Source organism: Seriola aureovittata, chromosome 4 (assembly GCF_021018895.1).
Source record: "Seriola aureovittata isolate HTS-2021-v1 ecotype China chromosome 4, ASM2101889v1, whole genome shotgun sequence".
Taxonomy (NCBI): Eukaryota; Metazoa; Chordata; class Actinopteri; order Carangiformes; family Carangidae; genus Seriola; species Seriola aureovittata.
Window position 1 is genome coordinate 23,108,343 of NC_079367.1, and position 24,513 is coordinate 23,132,855.

The 24,513-nt window shown below is 40.3% G+C and overlaps 2 protein-coding genes across 10 annotated transcripts in view; one reads left to right on the top strand and one right to left on the bottom strand.

Annotated features, from left to right (window-relative positions):
• The window catches only part of LOC130167891 (neurobeachin-like), a 218,580-nt gene that overhangs the window by 130,290 nt on the left and 63,777 nt on the right, over positions 1 to 24,513 (top strand). For all 9 annotated transcript variants that reach the window (XM_056374417.1, XM_056374418.1, XM_056374421.1 and 6 more), the window contains 2 exons: positions 2,229 to 2,375; positions 7,997 to 8,133. In XM_056374417.1, the coding sequence (XP_056230392.1) occupies positions 2,229 to 2,375; positions 7,997 to 8,133 (284 nt within the window). The remainder of the gene's footprint in view (positions 1 to 2,228; positions 2,376 to 7,996; positions 8,134 to 24,513) is intronic.
• On the bottom strand, positions 8,839 to 11,594 carry mab21l1 (mab-21-like 1). Its single transcript, XM_056374428.1, has one exon. The coding sequence runs from the start codon at positions 10,801 to 10,803 to the stop codon at positions 9,724 to 9,726; it is 1,080 nt and encodes a 359-aa protein (XP_056230403.1). The 5' UTR covers positions 10,804 to 11,594; the 3' UTR covers positions 8,839 to 9,723.

The window sequence follows — 24,513 nt, forward strand, 5'->3', positions numbered from 1 at the left end:
ACTGCTCACTTTGCAAGGTTAATTAGATGGTATAGCATCATTATACACTGACACGGCGTGTTCCTTTCTATGATATAAATTTTAATGTAATGAATATTGGTTGGAAATGCACATCTCATAGGATTTGAGAAATAGATTTGACACAATTTGAGGCTACTTGAAACTAAATCCTACATCTGCAACTGTATTGTTGGTAGTTTTGTAATTTTTTGTCATTTGCACAAGACCAACATAACCGTATTCTGAAGATCGGTTCAGTATCCTACTGATCATGTGTGGAGTTTAACCGCAGTCGAATTCAAGGATGATAAAATATAAAAACAACTGAACAAAGAATGAGTAAATTCTTCAGTATTTCAGTATATGATCATTGGAGTTGCACATAGTATCTACACCAGCCTGCACTTGTCTCTTGTTGTTTTTAATTTTAGGTCACTCATAAGAGTTAGATCATATATTCAAAGGGTCATTCTCTTTGTTTTGCTCTACAGTGGTCAGGGGTGAACAGCTTTTTAATGCTTCGACTTTGACACCGCTGCACAGCAAGTGCTGTAATAGTGACAAATTGTGACTCTTTTCACTGCAGCACTTTTCATACAATAATGTCCCCAATTCCACAGGCTATCACTCATGAGGAGATCACTTTTCATGTCAGCGCAGTTTCTCCTTCATGTCATAGCTCTTCATTTCTTGTTATTTACAGCCGTATTACTTTGTCTTTGAGCGCTAAATTGCATTGTGGGTAAAGCTGGTCTGCTACCCCTACAATGGTTGATGTTGGCCATTTGCGTGTAGAAATCAGCACAGTTTATTTGGTCTACTCAACCCTGTACAGACTTGCCAATCAGAACATCAGCCCGTCTGCGGAGCTTTCCCTCATTTACTTGGACCATAATGATGGTTTACAGAATTACAGTTTTAAGTTTCACTCGTTCCGCTTTGATCTCTGACCGCTGGCTGGCTTTTGCCTTTAACATTACACAGAATTCATTTCCGAAACTTACAGACTTCTTCCCTCTGTCTGATGAAAGCACTCCAGATATGAGACAGAGCAGGAAGCAGACTTTTTTCTCAGTAGCAGTGTTGACAACAGTCAAATGTGACCTCTTCAAGACAAGGTACACGTTCCTCAGGGGAGGGAGAGGCGAATTAAGAACCGTGCTGAAAGGAAACATGTCAGACGGGTGTCAGCCACCTCCCATTTCTTGATATGTGTTCTTCCTTTTCGTACACGCGAGTTTCTCCTCTGGTTATTTCCTACACTGGACTTCAGAAAGACAAATTCACATAAATGTTTCGAGCAGCCGTGTGGCAGGCACATGTTGGAGATGGGCTGATTTAAGCTGATAAATGTGTTGTGAGACCTCTTTGTTTTTCACGATGTATGAACACATCTTTTTCAATAAACGGGCTCTAGTCTAGCTATATGATGGAGTCCTGGTGTAAGCAGCCTCCTAATTGCGCTGTCTGTTCAGTCTCAGTCTTGTCAAGTCTCCAAAAGCGGCAAATGATATTTCTAATCGACTACGAGCTCGAGATGTATCCCCCGACTCAGCTGTTGGTCTTTCAAGATACGGATAGTGTTTCATTGTTGACCTTGTCTAAAAATAAAAGCTGAAAACTTCTGATGTTCACCCATGTGAAATGTATTCAGTGAACAAATGTGTACTGTGACATTCTTTCATATGCTATGGCAAGTACATTAGTGAGCATCTCATTTCGAGTTCATCCTGCATATTATTGTGTATTTCATACAGAGATTGTCCATGCTTTATTTCCTTTTTTCATATTTGACTAGATGTTATGCATTTTAAGACCCTATAAAAACACATTCTGTTGTTTGAACTTGTGGATATACCCAAATTTGGTTAGAATAGACCATGGCTCATATTGAGAAATGTGGTTATGACGCCTAATTTGCTCAGTTATTTTGAGGTTTGTTTGTATAAATCTACAAATAATGTTCCAGTATTACTTGGGGTCTGCATGCGTAATAATTTATTTTTCATACTTTTGAAATGTAACGTGAAAACAATTTACATTTTTCACAAGGATGACTAGTTACTGTGCGTGTGTCCGTGTGTCTGTGTGTCTGTGTATGCGCGCGTGTGTGTGTGTGTGTGTGTGTGCGTTCTGTCCATTTAAGCTTAGTGACAGATATCTTTTTGAGCTTCAGAGGCCAAAGTGCAATATTTAGTGGTCTCTCTACACCATAATTGTTTTTACAGGAACAGAGGAAGATGAGTTGGTCAAGTCTAAGAAGGCCTTCCGCAGCCAAACTGTGGCCAGCCAGAACCCTGAGACAGAGCTGATACTTGATGGAGACGATGATGCTGTCAGCCTGCTGCAGGAGAAGGAGATGGACAACCTGGGTGGTAAGTCTGCACACCAGCACCTCCTTTAATCCCAAGTCAACATCACCTCTGCTGAAGTGTCAGCACTTGTGTGTTATCTGTCTTCTTCTGAATGGCTGGCGTAGTTACTGTATACATGATCAATATCAATGCAACAAATGAATTGTTCAGTAGTGAGTGTAGTAGCTGATCTAAATATTTTGCATTAGTATTATTTAGTGTTCAAAATGTATTTATGTATTAAAGATGTGAGTTTACTGTTTGGGTTCTGCAGTTCACCTTCAGTGTAGTTGAAGAGTCAAAGCCTTCGTCTCCGTGTTCTGATCTGGAAGTTTATACGTTTGACAGCTACATTTTTGTTTTGGTCTGATGAGTGTCCCTCTTTGCTTTGTTTTGGGTCTCTTCAGCACGGTTCCTTCCTCGTGTGTTTATCTCCCGAGGCAAGTCTTCTAAAGTTAAACTAACACCAGATATGTCAGGATAGGATTTTCCAAGCAACCAGTGATTAAAGTTCATATGAACCACTGCTTCTTTATTCTTAACTTTACAGTGGCCCTATTTAATCCATTGACCTACTAATGTAACCTCAGTGGTGGGATGACACCATTCAAAATCTATTTGTATAAATTGAGTTGTTGTGTTTTGATCATGTTGTTAAAGTCGTTTTTACACTACAGCATTACTGTGTAATGGAAATGCCATTGCCCTATTGGTCATTACATTTTAATAAGGCCACAGTAAATGCCACTTATTCTAATCAAAGTGATCTGCGCTACGGCACCTGATAGCAACAACTCTTCTTACAAATCTCTGGATGTGACTGATTACACATTATTTAAAAGGACTTAATCTTGTGTATAAATCTTACAAGATCAGATGCAACATTTCATTACTCTGAATCAAAACCCTGCATCATAATAACACACATAATCACATATATCTCTATAAATATTGTTAACATAACAAACGAATGGATTATTTGACAGTTAGAAATTATTTTTATTCAATCAAACTGTAAACTCGACAAATGAATGTATACATTTATTTTCCCAGTGCATGTAATTCATTCCATGGGAAAAAAAACCACACCAATTAATTTTCCTAATTTAAAATGTGTTAAATTTTTACTATACCTCGAAGGGCCTTTCCAAGAAAATAGCATATAATGGGTCTTTTCCTTGTGAATGTGAGCACTTGAATGCTAAGGGAGAGCAGACAAAAACTTAATTATTCTGCAATTAAACTAACGCTCTGTCTCTACAGCAATCATAAAGAGATTAATGGTCCTTTAACAGCTGATGAAAGACAAATACAGTATTAGATTAAAATTAATCTTTGATTTATTTTAGCCATGTGAATGTTACTGTGTTTCTATCAGCTTTGATACTTTGTCTGACACAGTTCAGTCAATAGAGGAACTTACTGCCAGGGTGACGGTTAGCCAAACCTCCTGTAATTTAACCAGCATCACACTCCATGTGTGAGCCAAACTATCAAGCCAGAATTGAGTTTCTTTTCAAGTAACTTGCAAAAGTAACAAAGCCATGGCTTTGAAAGGTAAGTCATCCAGAGTTCACTTGTGTTTTGAGGGGAGATCAATATTGCTGCACTACATCCTTGTCAATAAAGCCAAATCCTCACTTAACACGTCATGCAAATAGTTGGTGGTTTAAATAAGCAGAATCTGTTACTGGTTTGATGCTTAAATGATACGACTTCGTAGAAAAATATAAAGTGATATTCATCCCTGGCAGCTGTAATCAATTCCAAAAACAGTTCTTATATTCCAGTGACAAAGAATAAATTAGTAAAGAATTAATTTCTGCTCTGATGGTGAAAACCATTGTTATCACTCTTGTTGTCACTAGACGTTGTGTTATTTTAGGGCATTGTGGCTTCAAATAATGTAAAATACTGCAGGACTATGTATTTTATATACTATTGTTTTATCTATATTATTATCTATATTTGTAATACACACACACACACACACACACACACACACACACACACACACACACACACATACACACATATATGTTGTGTATTATTATTTGTGTATGGATAGGATAAGGACTGCCACTGAATTGCATGTTAACAGTAACAAATATGAATACATGTGCGTAATGGATTAATTCCAGGTGTAAATTGTATGAAAAAGCCTGAGACTCTAGATTCCCAGACACTTAAATAATAATCTGTTTCATAGCCCTGCATATATTACCCAGTTATCATGGCTCGGTAAATGAGGCTCAGGCTGAACCAGGGCACAATGCTGAGCAGTGAAATCCTCTCTAAGATCCCACAGATGAATCTCAGAGGAGGAGACTAACCCCTCCTCTTTGTCCCAGAGCCAGCAGGCAGCCAAACACTGTCTGTCAGATGAACCCTGGACTACCCGATCAAAAGAGCAAGGCAAGGGCTAAAACACAAGCAGAATGTATTCACGTGAGAGAACTAATAACGACCTTGTACGAAACAGAAATGTTGAGACTGAACATTTGTGATGCACTTAAGATGTTTAAGCTTGTTTAAAATTATGAACCAAACATTAACTTTGCAGAACATTCATGATCATTTTTTTTGTTCTGTGTGTGTGTCTGTGTTGAATCAAAGTTGAATTCATTTTTTTTTTTTTTTTTTTTTACCAATAGGGGAGCTCCCTCACACTGTAACATTTGGGTAATGTTTTTACCAGGATGCACTGTGTGTGCTTGGCCAGTATCTAATCTCAGGCATGAACAGCCTTAATGAGAGATCTGGGACTAGATCCTGTCAACAACAGTGCTCCTCCTGCCAGCCGTTGGGTCAGTGCGGGCTGCCGCTGCCAAAGGGGCGGCGCCTGCACTCAAGGGCCCGGGCAGTAGTGGTTACTGAACCTATGATTAGTTTTGCTCCCCCACAAACATTGGAAATGCTGTCTGTGCATGCACTAGCAATAAATGCCTTTCTGTATGCACATATTAGAACCAAAATCGGGTGAAATAGAAACTTAAGATGAGCATGTGAAAAGCTCACATGGCAGGAGCCGGTACATTTGACTGTTCTGCTGGCTTACTGGAGCCGTGTTAGTCTATCCCCCAAAGTGAGGTTTAGCAGCCACAACCATTTTGTTTTGTTTTAATTTAGCCTCTCTGTATCTATTTTAGTCCCCATTCACAATACTGAGCCCTTGACTTGTGACATGTTTATAAGAGACTTAAACCAACACAACATTTCTCAATATGAAATCTCAGGGGGAAAAAGTGAAAGAAGTGTGTTATTCTGCATTTTGCATAACCAACTTCCCCATGTTTCTTTTCTTTCTTTTTTTAATTTATATATTTTTTAATTAAAATATCTACAAGTCCTTAATATAAACAGAAAATGCCTTAGATAAAAACAAAAATATACAAACAACAGTGGAAAATGTAATTATTTATATTAAACATTTAGGTATTTTTCTGTTGATTTTAAATGTAATTATTGTATGCTGCAGCCTTATTAAATATACCACAGTGCAATATAGATTTCTCTGGGCTTTTATACATCAGTGTTATATGCTGAAATATAATGCATGCTGTGAAAACTGGGTAAAAAAACGAGCATTGTTTCAGTCACTCAGATGAACAAGGCACTGTTTTTCAGATACTCGGCAGACAGTAGGCTATAATGGCAGCAGCTGCGTATGCGTGTGTATATGTGTGTGTATCTATTATAAGTCAACATGTACGTGTTTGCAAGTAAATGATAGTGCTCAGGTGTGCAAGTAACCCACTTCTGCTTATATTTCTCATGATGTAAAATATAGAAGCAGTTGGCCTCAAACGCTGCAGTCCAGCGGATGGATTGTGGGTAATAATACACCCATCTTCTCGGCAGATCTCCCAAACTCCCACCACACCAAAATGAGACTTTTCATCACTTCATTAAATTGGCCTGTCATTTGACAAATATTTGAATTTCATAAAAAAGAAAAAAAGGCCCAACAGCTGGGTGTTCCCAGCTTTAGCCTATATACACCACTCATCCTGTGTAACTTGCCCTTAATTTCATTATTCTCATGTAAACATTTTAATGCCATATAGCCTAATTATGGAAGGATCCCTGAGGGGATTACTGCCTAATCCTCTTCCTCCCTATGAGCAATGGATGTTGTGGCTTAATGCTTCAGGCTAGTGTCTTTCTCTATGTGTAGCCCATTGGGGCCACAATATAGTGCACCAGTTCTATGTGTTATTTTTAGTAAGAGGTGAATGGGCTTGTAATTTAGGGGCTGGGAAATAAAGACAATCTACTATTATTGTAGCGGAAAGAGTTAATGCCACAATAAGGTCAATTGGCAGAAAAATAGAATAAAAATTATTTGAAAAAAAGCCTAATAATAGTTTTACATAAATACTTTCACTTCTCAATGACGTGCTAAAGGTTTTTTTTTTTTCTTTCCTTGTTTATTGTAAGCTATCCTCTTTACCCTCTAAATGCACTAAACGTTATCTGAAATGTAGTAAAACAGGATGGGGTTACTGCGAGTATTTACTTTTCATATGAAGCTTGTAAGCAACGTGTAGCGCCTGGGCTGATAGCATCAGCAGACGGGATCACCGTTAATGGACCCGAGCAACGCTGAGAAAAAAAATCCAGGGAGGGCGGTTTGACTGTGCAGCCTGCAAGAGCGATGAAGGGGCGCTCTGGGAGTTGAGACCGAAATCCACTTGTATTCCTGTAACACTATCGGCCATAATTGGCTGAGCAACGCAGATTAAGATTGATGAGACATTAAAGTGGCTCTTTGGAGTTTAAGGGATCGATAAATATCCTGATTTCGAGAGCTTTCGTTTGAGAGCAGACAAATCACTGTAACGGTGCTCCACAGCGACACTGATCTGAGAACATGGAGGATGAAGCAGAAGCGGAGAGGGAGGGAGGGAGGAGACTGAAATAAAGATGTGATCACTATCAGCTGACCAGGGTCACAATCCCACCTTAAAATTCTGGACAATTATTCCGTCTTAAAAACAAGCTTGTAGTTTCATTGTTCCCCTGCATGTCATGTAAAGCAGGGACAGCCTGGACACCTGTACTGCAGATGCCTCATGGCGATATAGGCTCTGACCATGAAGGCAAATAAGGATTAGTTTATTTTATATAAACTAATCAACACCTTATTTCCCAATAGTGGTGGTAGCTTTCGTTATGATCGCACCATTTGATAAAACCTTTTTGTTATCAGTGCATCACTGGTTTACAAACAGGTACAAATAGGTATGTTGTGATGACACCTCCATCTATTTATAGGTCTGATGAATCCATCGCATTGTGCGCATATGGAAGTCTGCAATACAAAGACAAAAAGGCGTATCAACGCCTTTGTTTTGTGGCACGATGAAAACTACAAAAGTGAAAAGTTTGACGGAGCTGTCATAATGCACAATATCTGACTGAACTGCAAGAATTCATTTTAAAATTCTCTAATGTTTCTAAGCGCAGATTGTTCACGCACGTAGCGGTGTGGTGTGATACACAGAGGCCGCTGGCATGATGGTATCCCCCCTGTAATCGCATTTATCAGTTTAACAGAATTAACCTCACTCAGCTTTGCTTTGAATATGTTTTTGCGTGTTACTGATTCAGCATGTGGCTGCCCCCTCTGCACTCTGCAGGCCCAGTGGTTCTGAGCAGCCCGGCCCAGCTTGTTGCCCCTGTCCTGGTGGCGCGGGGGACCTTGTCCATCACCACCACCGAGATCTACTTTGAGGTGGACGAGGATGACCCTGCCTTCAAAAAGGTCGACCCAAAGGTAAGTAACACGCAAGCGAGTGTGCAGCCCAGGTTTGAAACGGGCACTTTGGTTTCCGACATGACTCACTTTAGATTTTTTATTTTCTCCAGGTATTAAATATTCACTAGATTTTAAATACACATTTTTGATATATGATGAGGATGCGCGGGTTGCAGATAAAGTTTTCAGAGGTGTGCTGCGCCTCTGTCCATGCTCTGTTTTGCTTTTTTTGTGTTATTAAATTACGTTTGTGGCCAGAATTTTATTATAAATCACGATTCATTTCTATTTTGTGTGTGTTAATTTTCTGTATTATTAATGCATTTAAAATAAATTTTAAAAAAATCATATAATGACCTCTGAGGTCTACTCATCCTGCAGACTCAACCATCAGACAGCGTTGACAGATGATCAAGTTATGCCAAGTTAACTGGTTATTCACATAATTAATAACGCAAATTCCTTTCACAGGAGGTTGGGGTTTTAAAAAAAAGTCCAAACTGCTCTGCAGGTTTACAGATCTGGTTAAAATGTTGTGGATGGAAAATATTCCTTTTTTCCCTCTATTTTCCTTTTTAAAGTGTCAAACTCCTCTAGGTAGAACACCTACATGAGCCAGAGACCCGAGATTAAAAGTTCCATTACATTATTATTGCATGTTAGGCCTCACTACCTCACTGCTGTCAAAATCACATTTAATAAAACCATAATGGGACACAAATATAAAACAGCTCGTTTTATTAGCTCTTTAAATTAGATCAAAGACAAGAAATTAAAAAATCAGATCACAGATGTTATAATCCAGTGTATTTCAAGTGCATTTTTTTTTCAATTAAACTGTAATATATATATATACTATATATGTTATCATTTTCATTTTTTTATCATGTAGGCCTAAGCATGGTAGAGAAAAACAACAACCAAAAAAAGTTCGAGTACTTTAAATAATAATTCAAGTAAATTGATGGAATGTTTTCATTGTAACAAATGTCGTACGCCTACCATCAAAATGTAAACTTTCAAAAATTAGAAAATGTCCATTGAAACAGATGAATCAGACTACCACTGATGCAAGTATAAATTAATAACGTTTCTACCAGATAAAGAAAAAGCTCAGAAGTAGATTTAAACAGGTGGATCCTATTTACGTGTCACAGAACAACATTCACAATTTCAGACCACTTGAATCACAATGTATGAATGTATTTACAGTATAAAATGTACACATGTGTGTTTTTATTTTTTCCAAAGTTTGTCACGGGGCTTTATTTTAAAGCATTTAAGGAAATGTGGGGTTTAGGCAACCGTGTGGCACGGATAGAAAAGAAACCACTGCTGAGGTGGCCTCCTGATTTAATGGTGGCCAATAATTTAAACTTACTCCTAAATATTGACACCGCCAAAAGGTGCATGGGGACAATGACAAACTAAACTGTTATAAAAAATCATCTTGAAACAGGCTAGGCCAAAACATATTCAACAACAGAGGACAGCCACATTTCACAAGACTTTGCAAACTGGTTGGCAATATTTTTTCTGTCCGTTAATAAGCTCATTAGGCCTCTTAACCACAAATTGTAAGACGAGCTTAACTATTATATTTTTACCTCAGAGTTTCTCCAAGCTTTTGGGGTTGGTCAGTATTTCTCTTGCCAGTCGCCAAGTCTGTTTGGCTGCGTTCTCTAGAGCAGAGTGAGGTTTTCCTTGAAACAGGTCTAAATTGGGCAGGAAATAATGCGGGCACCTTCTGCATTGCAAACATGAAATAAGCTGCAATAGTATCCCGTTCAGGCGGTCGCCGAGGCAGTTCTCATCCCAGTCCGACTCCCTGGGATGCTTCTCACACTCGTAGGAAACCAAAGTTTTCATGTGGTAGTTGTTGAGGGGTTGTCCGGGCAGTTCGAGGTGACGGTCGCGTAACGCTTTGAGGACTGACAAGCATTTCTTCCTGCATCCACCCAGGAGGAGCCGGTTCTCGGCCTCGGCGAACTGCAAGACCCAGGCGTCGCTCTCCGCTGAGCTCTGCTTGCCGTTCAGCGAGTAGCACTCTTTGGATAAAAGATTGAAACCCTCCGCTTTGACTTCTGCCACTCGGTTAGGTCCCGGCCAGGGGATGTGAGGGAGAGGCCAGTGCGCAGCACTTCGCGGCCAGATCCCAGTGCACTTGAAAGCCGGCGTGATTTGCACCACGTATCTGTCTCTAATGCGCAACTTCACCTCACTCGTGTCAGCGACCATTTTGACAACATCTCTGTAGCTGCATTTATCCACTGCCTGCGCCACCAGTGTCTGAAATCTCGACCGGATCTTGCGCGCCGAGAGGTAACCAGAGGCTGTGATGAATTCAACCCAAAGAGACATGCTTCTCTTGCGGCCGTCGCTGAGCTTGAGCACGGCGCAGCCCGGGAGAGACCCGTCATCCACAAAGTTGAATACTCCCATCTGATTCAGATAGAGCACAACCTCGAACTCGGTGGGTGAAATGACCTCCAGTCCCTCGAAACGATTATCCATCTCGCTGAGAGAACTGATGAAGCGGGGCTCCTGCACCTCGACCTCCTTCAGGACATCCGAAACCACCTTGCACACCTCCCGGATGGTCTTGGAGATGGCTGCTTTTCGAGACTGACATTTCTCGTTGTAGTATTTGTTGAGGTGATACACCAACTTTGCCTGGGCGGCTATCATATTAGGGCAGAGATCCGGGTTATACACCGGAGTCTCGCAGTAAGCCGAGGGATCCAACGCGGCTGTTTGTACGGGAGCCAATTTTAGAGAAGAAAGAAAGCTATTTAAAAAGAAAAAAAATGTCTATTTATAAGACAACTATTCAAAGCTGTGCACAGAGCACATGCATAATAATCATATCACAACATTCACAGCTGTTATATCGTAAAATGCATTGAAGTGCACGAAGCAAATCCTCTAAATTATCAGGATGGCCTGATTAAAAGTCCATTTCAACCTTGTGAGCTTCAGTAGCCGAAAAAATGGCTTTTGGTTTGTCTCTGATCACTGTGCCAGTTAGGAGTCCGCGTAATTGCGCAGAGTTGAGTGTGCCCTCCTGACGCAGACGCCCGGTGTTGCTGTGTTTTACAACAGGGAGAGACACACACACTCTTTATTATAAGGGAGGAGTTGAAACCAAGATGTCCAATCGCTGTCGGATGCGTCACCGCTTCCCAGTTTATCGAAAACAAATTCATCCTCGGGTGTTATATACAAGTAAAAAGTACAGGTAGTAGTAGTATATCGAGGAGCGGAAGTACACCTACGCATTTGGAGAGAAGAAAAAAAAAACAGCATTTTCACTGCGTTGCGTTGCTTTTCCTTGGACTTTATCTGCTGCTTTTTTTTTAAGTCTGCTATATTGAAACATATATGAAACAGTAGGTGGGTTTAGAATTGCTAAAGTGTTTATGTCTTCGGAAAATAAAACATTTTAATTTGCCGCAGGTCTGTTATTTAAATCTCTCCTTTTTTGTTCCGGGCACCGAATCTAATTTCTTCCACACAGATTAAAATAGAACGGAGTCATTTCGGGAATTTTAGTTAAGCAAAGAATATTTGTATTTTGTAAATGAGGTTTGTCTTATTTGCACGTTTTGGTTTTGAAGCAGTATATTAATAAAATGTATTTGCTCAGTTAGGCATCTCAGGATTAGTTAATTTATTGGACAGCCTGTTGAGGAAGCGAGCAGGCTTATTTCTGAAATATGAAAAAGTTATGGCGCTAATTAATATTTAGCATTGTGATTATATTTGACACATTAATTATCGTGGCTGTGATACAGGAGAGTTAATATCTCAAAGCTTGTGTATTAACCTGCAGATTGAGGTGTATTTGTTTTGCTCTGTGCTGTGCAATAATCCCACGTGCCAGTATTTTTAGCCATTTAATTAACATAGCCTCGATTGTAAAAAAACACAAAAAAATAACGGTATCATTGGGATCTTAACACAAAATTTCTTTCTTACATTTCTCCAAAATGAAAAGTATCTTAACCTAGAGCAAAATGTATAAAAGTGAATGAAGAGTGAATCTCTGCTTTTATGATTATCATTTTATATTTGAAAATACTTGTTCCATTGAAATTAGTATTTTCAAAAATAGCAATAATCCAAATTAATTGTTATAATGAAGACAATAATATACATTGGCCTTCTATAATCTTGGTAATGATAAATATATTTATTTACTTCAACAACAAGATAATAATAGCAGCAGCAAAACATTAAAAGCAAAAAATACATGGTTTGAGTGTTTAAAAAGATAAGAAAACTAAATATAAAAGATTAATTGCTAATAATTCTAAAAATTAAGGTTGACATGGTTGATCATTTTATATAAAGTCCCATGATGTATCAGTGTATTGTTTTTAGGCACAGCTGGTCTGATACAGACAGTGATTCACAAGAAAGAGATCTTGCCTCCACACTAAACCCTCTCTGGCTCTCATCATTGCACTGGCACTCCGTCTCTCAAGGTACAGTGTCTGCTTTGAAGAGGACTTCAAAAAGATAATGCTGCACGGATCAGATAAGGAACACAAAGGCATTTACACTCATCTCTGCTCTAGTCAGAACTGCATACGACCAGACATTATGAGGGCAAACCGCCACTCGTTAGCTCTGACTCTCACTACATGGATGCGGCTGAGCGGGAGGTGGCGTGTGCAGGATAGACCATGATAGATAGGTGACTCCCATTATCATCACAGCCTGTCATGGACACACTGCCACTAGCTTCTTGGCAGGCCCCAGTGATAATTTCACACTTACTTGGTACACATGCAGATATGGAAAAGCATCTTTTGTTTTTGGGACATGATAGATGTCTGCGTAAAGGTTTATTCTGAAAATTAAATAATAAGATTAAGTCTATATTCTAGTTGTTGTCACAGGTCTGATTTAAGTTCACAACCAAAAAATTATATTTTTACTGATATATTTCTGCAGGATATGGAGTATATTATGGAAGGTTTTCATGTGGTGAGAGGTAGCTAAAAGCCTCTTCCCCTCTCAGGCTTTGATAGTCTTTCCTCTCACTCTCTCCCACTGTCTGTAGCCCAGCAGGTACTTGCCTTTTATTGAAACCAGACTAGCCTCACTTTCCAGGCGATCTTGCTCCAAGTCAGATACCTCGGAATCCAGTTGCACCTCTTGAGTTTGTGCTCCAGCCTTTTGCCATACGTATGCGTGATAGAAGGGGGGATTTTCATTGAGATTATCACCTCTTAATCTAAAGCATGTGGCTGCACAGATCTCGCAGTAACTCAACCTGCTCTGTAGTCCCAAGACTCTAGCAGTTGTCAGGTCTGGCCTAAGACAATCCAATCTTCTTAGCCGCATCTTTACCATTACAACATTGCAAGCTTTGTTGCTTCATTCACCATCCCGCTAGGCTATTGGAGGCCCTCCAGTGTGATATATGGGGCTGTGATTCCAGCACAGGCCTATTTCTGACCCAGCAAAATGCATGCATGATTGTGTAAATCAATACAATGACTTCTGCTTCCCCTAATTTTGCACAAGCATGTGACCCTGTTTTGAAGGCCTCTTTGTTTCCAGAGCATGCCTCTACACTTATTCATTTTTTCTCCTCCATTTTTCTTTTTCCTTTCTTCTTGAAAGACTGATCGTCCTGTTAACATGGCCGCCAAAGGGTCAGTGGTACTTTTCTAATGGCTGAAATTGCCCTTTGATGACACCGCTCATGCTTTGAGTGACTTGAGATGATATTCCACTGATTGTAGCAGATCTCAAATGTATGGTAGTGTATTTCATCCCCAAGGCTTTATGGGCTACACATATATACGTATACAGTATATGCATTTAACTAATACATATGTATTCATATACAAATAAGCATAATCTGTGTAAACACTTGATTCATTTATTGTGTGTACAAAACAATTTATAGCCTTCAGCATTGAATAAAAGAAAATGGCATTTTGAAAAAGTGAGACTTAAGGAGGAAAACTGAAAAACTCCAGCTCTACAAATATTGTTCTGAGCTCATTTCACCAACTAAATCCTCTATGGCTCTTGCTTTAGCAGTGTTTAATGAACAAAGTGTTTCATAATTTACATTTATTCAGACTGTATTTAAGTTTTAATTTTCTGCATTACCTCATAACAAAACGGTCAGGACATTATACAACTATAGCATTTAGCTGAGTTTAAGCTGGATCAAGACCTTTATGACCAGCAATCTTCTAGCAGGCAACGTAATTATGGATGACGTTTTATTATTTTGATAATCCTATTACGAAAGAACAAATAAGGCCCGCCATATGCTTTTTCATTACATTTCTGGGGTCATTTAGTATGTAAGAAAAAGATTCTCAAGCCATATCCCATACAAAGGGACTGTACCAGCTAGTTCCCAAGCTAATGTGCAGATTAGTCAAAGTGGACTTAATAGGATGACATATTTCTATATAAATCAGATTAAAAGCAGCGACACTTCAGAGATGTGACATCAGTTCTGGCTCTCAAACTGTGTGAAATAATATACTTTAATCTCATGGGATAGCCACTCACGTTGACACATTTTCTATAATTTTATTTGTCATAAAATGAAATTGTCATTGGGATTTTTAATAACGAAACATTATTATTCCAAGCAATATGGTGTCTCTGTAGGAGGCCAGTTAATTTTTGGGCCCAGAGCCTCACTGAGAACCCCCTTTGGATTGTGCCCATTCATTTGTTTTATTCTGCGTTGGGTATTAGCAACCTGCTTTGGAGAAGTCAGGAAGCTGGACCACATAGCCAGAGGCTCTGAGACCCTCTAGTGATCAACTCAACAGGCTCTATTTACTGTGAACACTTTCTTTATCATATGCACACACAGAAAACACCAAACCTATCAACATGATGGAAATTTTGAGAAAAACAAAGCTGGAGAAAAGTGTAAATTATGAAATTTAATTGATTGTCTCAGCCTCATTTGGCCCTTCACCCCTCCCCTCTGCAATATGGTACGCTTGTCAGCCTTTGTGATAAATTACATGCATGTATTTGCATGAATTTAGCATGAATACTTCAGTTTTGTTTGCCAAAATAAGGATCCAGAAAATGTCTAGTTTTCTACACAAAAAAGGGAAAATACCGGCTTACATAGCGTTGAGTGTACTTTTTTCCTGCACATTATGCATTTGGCAGTTAGGTGCGGCGAAAGTGCTGGTACAGTGCATTTCCACTCATTTTATGAGCATACAGTTTATTCTAGTATTTTGTTGTACATGACAGTGCTACACACGGTGTGCATGTTTTTCCAGCATGCTTTCCCTGTATTTTCTGCAAATTGCTAGGGTTTAGATTGCTCTCAAAGAAGTGACTAGTTTATTTGTAAATATGCAGTTCTTTTTCATTATTTTAATTCATCATAGAAAACTATGTCGCTGACTTCCATCTTGTCTGTTGTGAAAGGCAACCATTCAGCAGCACCAGCTACAGTGCGATTAATCTTAATGCCTGCGAGATGTCTACCTTCTAAAGGTGGGCGCTGTAATCATCTGCCCACTGACCCCATGATGCTCATCTACAATCCTCTTTGCAGTCCTTGTTTCTTTCACGTAATTTCAAATCTCAGATTAACTGAGCACAGTCCTCACCCACATGTCATGTGATCTAAGAGCAGGAGTACATCAGAGCACAAAACAAAGAAAATGGAAGAATTGGTGGCATATTGTAGGTTTAAGGCTGCTAGTAATCAAATGCTGCTGGTGAGGCCTGTGATGAAATTAGGCGATGTTGCCTAAATAAGGGATGAAGGGTTCATAATTGCCAGTCCTAGAGATCTGAGGTGCCGGGTGCCAACTGTCAGAGCAGGGCTAATGATGACAAATGTCTCTCTATGCAGATTGCTGCAGCAGCACGGGTGTGCAGCTGAGAAAGAACAAGAAAAGAAAAATGCAGAGGACCTAATAAGAGAAAGCTTGTGTGCACATATTTAATGACCTACATGGAAACAAACCTCCCTAACTGATGGGCTGACTTTGAAAGTACTCGAGCTTGATGCTGTTTCGAGCTACCATAAAATGGAGTCCTCGACAGTACCTGTGACTGATATTGATAGTCATTAGTCTCTGTGACTATGAAGACTCATTACTATCTGCAGCTTGAACTGATATAGTGACCAAAAATAGAAACGACAATGAACTTAAATGTGCTTTCCAGCTTGATTTAACAATAAAAATAGCATTTTGGCAAAGTTAGTGCTATATTTAGCCAAACAATTCATCAACTGTGGAAGAGAGGACATGTACGCATGGATCAGCATTGTCCTTGTGTGGGGTTTTCCTCATTAGCTCTTCTTTAGTTGATGCTTTGCTCATCATTTTGCAAGATGGCAAAGTGTAGTAAAATGTGACATGGCTTGTTACTCTGTGGGTCATGTAGAAAACAACAGTCTGTTCATGGTTAACATAGCTAAACTGTTGTTAGTTAATATGGCTTAAAAAAAAAGTTTTTGTGTCTTAAAAGTGTGCTTGATTTTAACCACCTTTGCATCAGGGGGCCATAAATCTGATTTCACTTACTGTGACGTAAGGCTCATGCTAATAAAAGAGCAAACCCAGAGTGTTGCATGGCCAGATTTCCCCAATTTGTTGCATGAATGGCTTTTGAAAGGGGTCCCTCTTTGTACAAAAGGAGTCTCGTCTTTGTTTGGTTTCGCCCCATCTGTGTCATCTGGTGGTCTGTGCAAGAGGGTGGTGTCTTGGGGTGCTCCCCAGCGGCGTTGCCAGTTGTTTTATGGACTCGGTGGAGTGGTGCTGGGAGTTCATAAGTTGGCTGGCCCATTGTGTGCTGAGCCCAGCTGACACGTGTGAATTGACTCCAGCATATTGACAGATCATTTCCATTAATGAATCGGAGGAGTCCGCCTTGTTTCACTCTGTGATTTATGCCCTAGCTTCATCATCCTCTGAGCTCAGGGTTAACTAACAACCCCCTGAATGACTCCACCACAAATTGCTGAATAAAGGGAATTTGCTTTGTTCAGTAGTTTTATTCTTGGATGCATATACTTTAAGTGACATTTGAGTGCTCTGTATCTTACAGTTTAAATCAAATCGAGTGAATATGGATATAGCCCAAAATCACATGTTTGTCTTAAGAGTTATATAATTTGTATATATGACATTCCCTATTCTTAGACTCTAAGGATGTCTGATATTCACATCTTATATAATATCATCTTGGTCAAAGTGTTTTGTAATTGTAATTGTTATCTAGAAATGATTTCTGAAGGAAATTCTGCACATTAAAACTGTCTACTAAGAATTAAGTAGTTGTACAGTTTATTAACATGCCACCCTAGACAACTAAGTTTGCATTCATCAAAGAACTGGCTCTTCCCTGTTGGGGATGGGTGGGCTGTTTCTTGATTTGATATTGAGCTGCTTTTGTCTGTAACCGCTGGTGTTTCATCAGCTTGGCCCTGATCCTCCATGGCGACCATCCAGCTTGTTCAAAGCAACAGCCACACACTGCTGATAGCGCTGGCCTCAGCCTGGCCTGTCACCCCCACCACTGCTGCCACATGGAAGGCACATTTGCTCGCCACCATTTTATGCCGCTGTCACCCTCCCTTCAAGAGCGAGGGGAAAGAGGGGAGGTGAAAAGGAAAGGAGGGAAAGAGGGAGGCTCACCCTGAGCGGATGCTAGACAAAGATGGCAGCAGAGACATTTTGTCTACTTTGATTAGTTCTGGTGGTGGTGAGCTGTGCTGAATATTAGCCTGTTACTGGCAAAGCCACACATCGTGGAGCACAGACGGAGAGCATGTCACAATCAAATCTACCCCACCTCATTTCCATCTTCCTCACTGAAAAAGTGGGACATATGGGGCAGGATGCCAATTGCTTATTTTATACGGTAATTAACATCCCTCAAACCGTGTTATGTGGTAGGTGTGTCTCAACCATGACAAAGTTTATCTCGCAAATTTACATATATATTCCCAATAAGGTAAAATATTTTAAGATCCTCACAGACTACAAAGGCTTAAGTGCTATATGTCATGAAGAAATGAAGTATATTAACTTTGCTGGCCTTCACTCATGTGTAATAGTTTTGTTGTGACAGCGTCACTTTCATCTAAACTCAGAACCATCTGAATCAGTGCTGTCATTTCCTTGAGTATCTTCTATCTGGTAACTGTCAGCTTAAATTGGGACCTTACCTAAACCCATCCACACACTGTATGGGTCTCTGTGTGTGTGTACTTATGAAGGAGGGGGGGGGGTCTGTGTGCTAATACATGTGAATGAAGGACAGTCGGGTGTGTGATATGTTTGCGCATGCTTGTGATGAACTTGATTGTTAGATTGTTTTCTGTTGTTTGTGATCAGCATGACACATTCACCCACACCAAATCTCCTTTCTGGAGCTCTGCCAAAACACAGATGCCTCATCTGGTTTCTTATTTTGCATCTGATTCTTTTGTTTACCTAAATAACAACATTCACACAGCAAGTCCCTGACTGGTGCCCCGGTGTGTGTGTGTGTGGAGATGTATCTGAATGTTGTTTTGTCCTGCTGGGCTTTCATCTGTTGGACTCATTATGGTCGTCATCTCACTGGACTCCATTAGAGAAGCTCAGGAGACAGGCTCCCCATGAAAGAGTCATGATGGACAAAGAAGTGCTGATGTGCAGGTTCCTGCCTCCAGGCTTTCACCTGCTCAGGAACAGCCCCGAGGCGAAAAGAACGAGGCCGCTCGGACCAGCCAATGAAAGATTGAAGAGCTAAAGTCTGACTTTCTTAGTGTTGCTTACCATGATCTATATGGACCTGAAATTGATGGTAAAACCAAAAGAAAAAGTTAACTAATTATTAAGTGAATTTCCTGACTCTATTTCCAATAATAGAAAACAAACGAGCCAAAAAAGTGGATGAAAGCACCGAAAAAGATAGATAAAGTTCTGCCGTTCTACCCTGTTAAATTTCAAACGATTTTATTAGAGTGTCAGTTCTGTGGTCTTGGCAGGGCTTGGGAGGTGTCTGAGCGGGGAGTGCGGTGGCAGGGTGAGAGCATGTCGGCTGTTGACACCATCTAACGAAGGGGGGATTAGGAGTTTACAGAGGCAGTAATATGATAGGTCAAAAAGAGGAGGCACTCCTCCACAGCACTTGGCTCTGTAATGAATGATTGACTGGAAAAGGAGAAGCTGCCACTCGCTGGCTGAGTGCTCATCTTGACGCCTGCCGCACCGCTCCACAGCTCTCCTTGATCACGTTTCACTGCTCCCTTCTCATCTAAGGCACCAGTCTGCAGGGAAAAGCTGCTTTTCCCTCTTATTTTTCTCCCTAATTTACACATTTAAGACATTTTTGTTTGCTTATTTGCAATTCCTTTTTTTGTCAGTGAGCCTCTCTCTATCAGTCCTACTCCCAGCCCTCAAACCGGCTCCCCAGCACACACACACACACACACACGCACACACGCACAATCCCTCACTTACAACCTTCCCTTTCTCTTCTGTTTGCCTTGAGGCAATGAACTAATTTCAGGTTCCATAATTGCGGTGTGTTGTACACCTGTCTGCTATTAATTCTCCCCTGTCTCTCATTCTCTCTCTTAATGAGATATTATTGTAATTATTGTCATTATGCTATTTTCTGTAATGAACTTGATTGATGTTGTTGTTATGGCACTATTTATTCTCTATAATTAGTGTAAATGTGTTGAGAACTTCTACACGGCGCTGATAGTCTGAGACTGTGGTTATGAGTGAACTTAGTCCCTCATTCACTCATCAGCTGACCTGAGAGTTCCCGCTTAGAGCAGAGTATGTGTTGGATATGGAGAAGAGAGCTGAGCAGCCTGGTCACCACTGAATAGGGCCCTGCTTGTAGCCATTTTAAGACCATTACAACAGTGAAAGGCTACACAATGGCCAGTGCTGGGCTTTGTTTCAGCCTGTCACTTGCACCCTGTGAAAATCAAATAGCGCTTTCCCTTAAAAGAAAAGGTGAAAAAGGTTTTACCTATACTCCCATTTTTGGAAAATCTGGTTGTGTTTTGAAAAGGGGAAAAAAAGTTTTCAGTAACTTGATTTTGAATGTTATTGTTGAAGAGGCAAACTACTGGAAGGAATGCTAAAGAAAATCTCAGCTGAATGAATGATGTTGAATTTTTTTTCTTAGCGGGCTCTCAATCCAATTAGGAGTTTAATAAGGGTCATACATAGGGACTTCACGCTGCAGGTTGGTTTCTTTTGGCTGCTTTTAGGGAGTAGGATGAGGCTAAAGTTGGGATAGGGCCTGACTGAAGGCTGGTCTCTTTAATGTGTAGTGAGGGGTCTTGTGCCCTGGTGAGTCATTGAAACTGTCTGGGGAGCACAGATGATCTTTTCCGTTATTCTGAAGGCGAGGTCGAGAGATAATCTGACACTGTGGTTAGAGTGGTTTCTTAGGTGGTAACAATTACCTGATCTCTCACACGCCTCCACTTCCCCCTCTCACATGCTCCACTGGTGTTTTCTCATTTGCCTTGAATTTGGTCAAGGATTTATTTCTTTATTTCTTTACTTTCACTTATCAAACACTTTATGTGGGTCAAAATCATACAGTTCCTTTAGTAGTTGTCACTAATTTGTTTTTGTTACCTGAAAAGCTGAAACACCTCTTGAAAACTAGAATGCCAGTAAAAATGCAGAAAGGCTATATGGGTCTTTAAAAGGGCCTTAGTTGATTTTAATCTCTCCCTATGAGAGTGAAAGTGGGTAGGAAAGTCCTAGAAGTAGAAGCGGACACGTCCAGCCTTTGTGGGTTTGTTCACATGCTGGGGAGCTTTGAGTGTCTGACAGCCGTTTAACTCCACACGACCTGGTTCTCAAGTGCCATCGTTTGGGCGCTCTTGAATCCTGTTAGGAGCCATAATTACAATTCATGCACTCCATGCGCTTCTTTGAAGACACATTGAGAGAGCAAAGGGGGGTTTGGAGAGCTTGAGAGAACCCTAGCAATACTGGCCCTTCATCAGTGTGGAGACTTTCAGTAAACTGCCTGTATGCTGCTGCCTGTATTGTCTACAACAGAGTTTTATGTAATATACAGATCCATAAAATGGCAATTGGTGGAAATGTGTATACAAGTAAACATTTTTCTTTTATTTACAAATATGTGGGGACCAGTTTCTTATAGCGCAAGTGGAAATATAAATTTCACATCACACATTTTATGGAATTGCCCATTATTTTCAGAGGGCAAACAACTTGTGAATTAAAGTACGAGTGAAGTGAAGCACATTCAATGACTTTCAAAGGGAAAGAGAAGAAAGGGTGAGCATAATGCCTAATAGGTGCTTTAGTAATTTCTGAGTTTTCATAGCTTAATCCGTTCTGAAAAGCTCAGGAGAAGAAAGGCTGCAAATGGCCCTCAGTATTAATTTGATGTGACTTCTGTACAATAAGGGCTGTGGATCCCAGAGGCCCATTTTCAAGCTTACCTTCTTTCATCATCCTCAGCCCTTGGAACTTTTGCCTAAATGTTTCATGAAACCAAGGCTGTAAGCCTCTTTGGTATTCTGTCTTTATAACGCCTGGTTTAAGACTATTATTACACCGTGTTCAAGGCAGAGGAGCACATACAAACAGTGAAGCTGCCTCTCCATTGTGTGAAACTCAAATTGATTTGGTACAATTGGGAGAGCACTTGTATTAAAACACACACATTCTATGGCTCATTTCCCCCCTTTCATTTTGGAGTTTTGCAAATGTAAATGAGGGGTGGTTTCCCTCCTTCTTTTTACAAATAAGACTATTCTCTCTGGTTTTCTGAGTATATCTAGTAATTTTGTAAGCAGATCAAATAATGTGTCTGTTATTATATATATTTATCATGGGTTTCAGCACACAGTTTCCTCAGAAAAGCATTTGTGCGTCCAAACCATACACAAAAACAGGGCCTTATTACTCAGATTTCATCTTGATAGTTTGCTTAGATAAAAGTAAAATTAAAATGAAATCTTGCACTGTTGTTGTCAGCATGCAGAGACCTTCCTCCCAACCCCCCATATGCCTGAGTAAAAAAAAACATTTTGTGAACTCTAGTGCCTCTGTGAGATTCATAAAAGTCCTTATTTTGTTTTTCTTTTCCTGCAGAGAGATAAAGCAGGCGAAAGATTCAGTTTGTTATCAAAAAATCCTGTGATGATGTGCCTCAGGAAAGTGCAGGCTGCATCTCCCAGCCTTCTCTGCTGTGGATGCTTTGTAACATTTCTCTCTCATTATAAAAATAATGTCAGGGATATAGATACGTGTTCATTGTTTTATAATTTCAAGAATAAAGACACAAAGAAACAAAGACTCTATTTTCTTTCTTGTGTCTTTTGTTTACATCGAAGAGGGGGAATTGAGCAAGGGACACACTGGGTGGGTCAGTGACCCTAGAGAAAACAGCTTGCATTAATATGGTCTAATCCAGTGTAATTAGTCAAATTACAGCACGCCAAGCAGCTTGTCAGGGGCTGTCGGCTTTGGCAGGCACACAAGACGGCCTGGAGTCCCACTCCACAACAGAGAGACCTCAAAAGCCGCGCAAAACCACCCTACTGCACTTACTTTTCCTCCTTTCAGTCCATTTTCCCAGTCTCCTCCATCTTTCCTTCTTGACCGAAAAGGGGAGGGCTCTTTTAGCTGTGCTACCATGCTTTCACCTTTTCTGAGTTGTCTCACATAGCCCCCGGCTGCAGGCTTGGCTTTCTGCCTGCCTGCTAAGGTGGATCAAAATGATATGAGGATTCATAGCACGGGCTACAGAAAGTCAGAGTAATTATATCAGCGCTGCACTCCTCCTACGTGATTTTATGAGAGAGAGAGTCAGATGCACGCTAACTAGTGCCACTAAGAACCATAGACACGGTTAAGACACTTCCTCGTGTCGTAGGATTAGCATTGGTAAAAAGATTTAAACTATATAATTACATGAGGATAAAGTACAAATTATCTAGTGCACTCAACAGCCAGATTATCATCCCTTGCAAACCCCGTTCAGCCCCAAGGGGTGAGCCTGGATCACAAAAGGCCCTCATTAGCATAAATTTACAAGTCCTCTCGTTCAGAGAAGCCGATAAGAACCTGTTCCACCTTTGCTTTGGCCCTGAATGGCTTGTTGTGCTTTGGCAATGACAGATAAGTCAGAGTAATTCCTCTTTATGCCTGAAAAAATGATGCTCCAGATTCTGGCTGCATCCCGAAGGTGTCACCCACGATAATCCTCAAAGAGCGTCCAGCAGAAAGGGGGCTGTGTGTTTTCCAGATGATATACTGCGAATGACAGAAAGAATTATATGAAGGAGGACAAATCTGTAACATATTATTAAGCAATTCCCAGTGAATAACAGGGATAAAAGGATAATGGATGAGGGTGTCGTTATTACCTTGGTGCTGAGGGAAGCGCCAAAGCAAAGGTAGAGAGACAAGATTAATTGAGGACGAGTGAGGCGCTCATTGCTCATCAGGCCCTCTCGTCTAACCACTTGCTCTTTCTGTCCCTCTCCTCCTCTGTCTCTCCGCCTCTCCATCCTTGTCTCGTTCCTTCTCTTCTTCTCTGTCTTGCTCTGAGCCCCTATCCCTCCCACACACCACCAAAAAAAAAAAAGAAAGAGTGGGATTTAAAGCGATCAGCTTGGCACTCTCAGTGGCAGCCAGAGGAAGCTGGTACCCAGGCCAGGAAGATTTCAGTCATCTTAAGGCTGACAAGTCCCTGAAAAAGTCCCATTAGGAAAAGCTTGCTGAAAAGACCCCATACCAAATGACTGCTTTCCTTCTCTCAAGCTTAGTGAAGGCATCCTCAAGCTGTTTATCTGGATGATGTGCTCACTAAGTGTGTTCATGTATGTGTGTGGCCGTGAGTGGGTCAGCACTCGAGCATGTTCATAAATGTTTGTTTGTTTGTTTGTTTACTCACTGGATATAATTTACTTGCACGACATAATAAAGTTTCCACTGACAGGGATGGGACGAAATAATTTAGGTGTAATGGAAAAAGACTTGAATTCTGATGTAAGTAACTTAATCACCATTAGTAACATTGCTACAAAAGTCACATTTGCTTGGATGCTAATTCGCACCATTTGTCAGCTTTAAATCAAGTGTGAAAATCTTTACTTAAATATCTGAGTTTTTTAAAAACACAGCGATAACTGGCCAAACTGTATATGGTTGTTTAATGACAAGCTAAATTATTCAATACATCATACAGAACATATATACCAACAACATATGCAAAACATTAACAAAAGTTCTCTGTCAAATGGGACCAATGTATTTTAAAAGTTAAAGTGACCCAGGAGGTGTATAAGCCACATAGCTGCGATTTCAGTTATGACCTGAAATTTCAAGTGATTTGTCCATGTAGTTGGAACATTATTTCTTATAC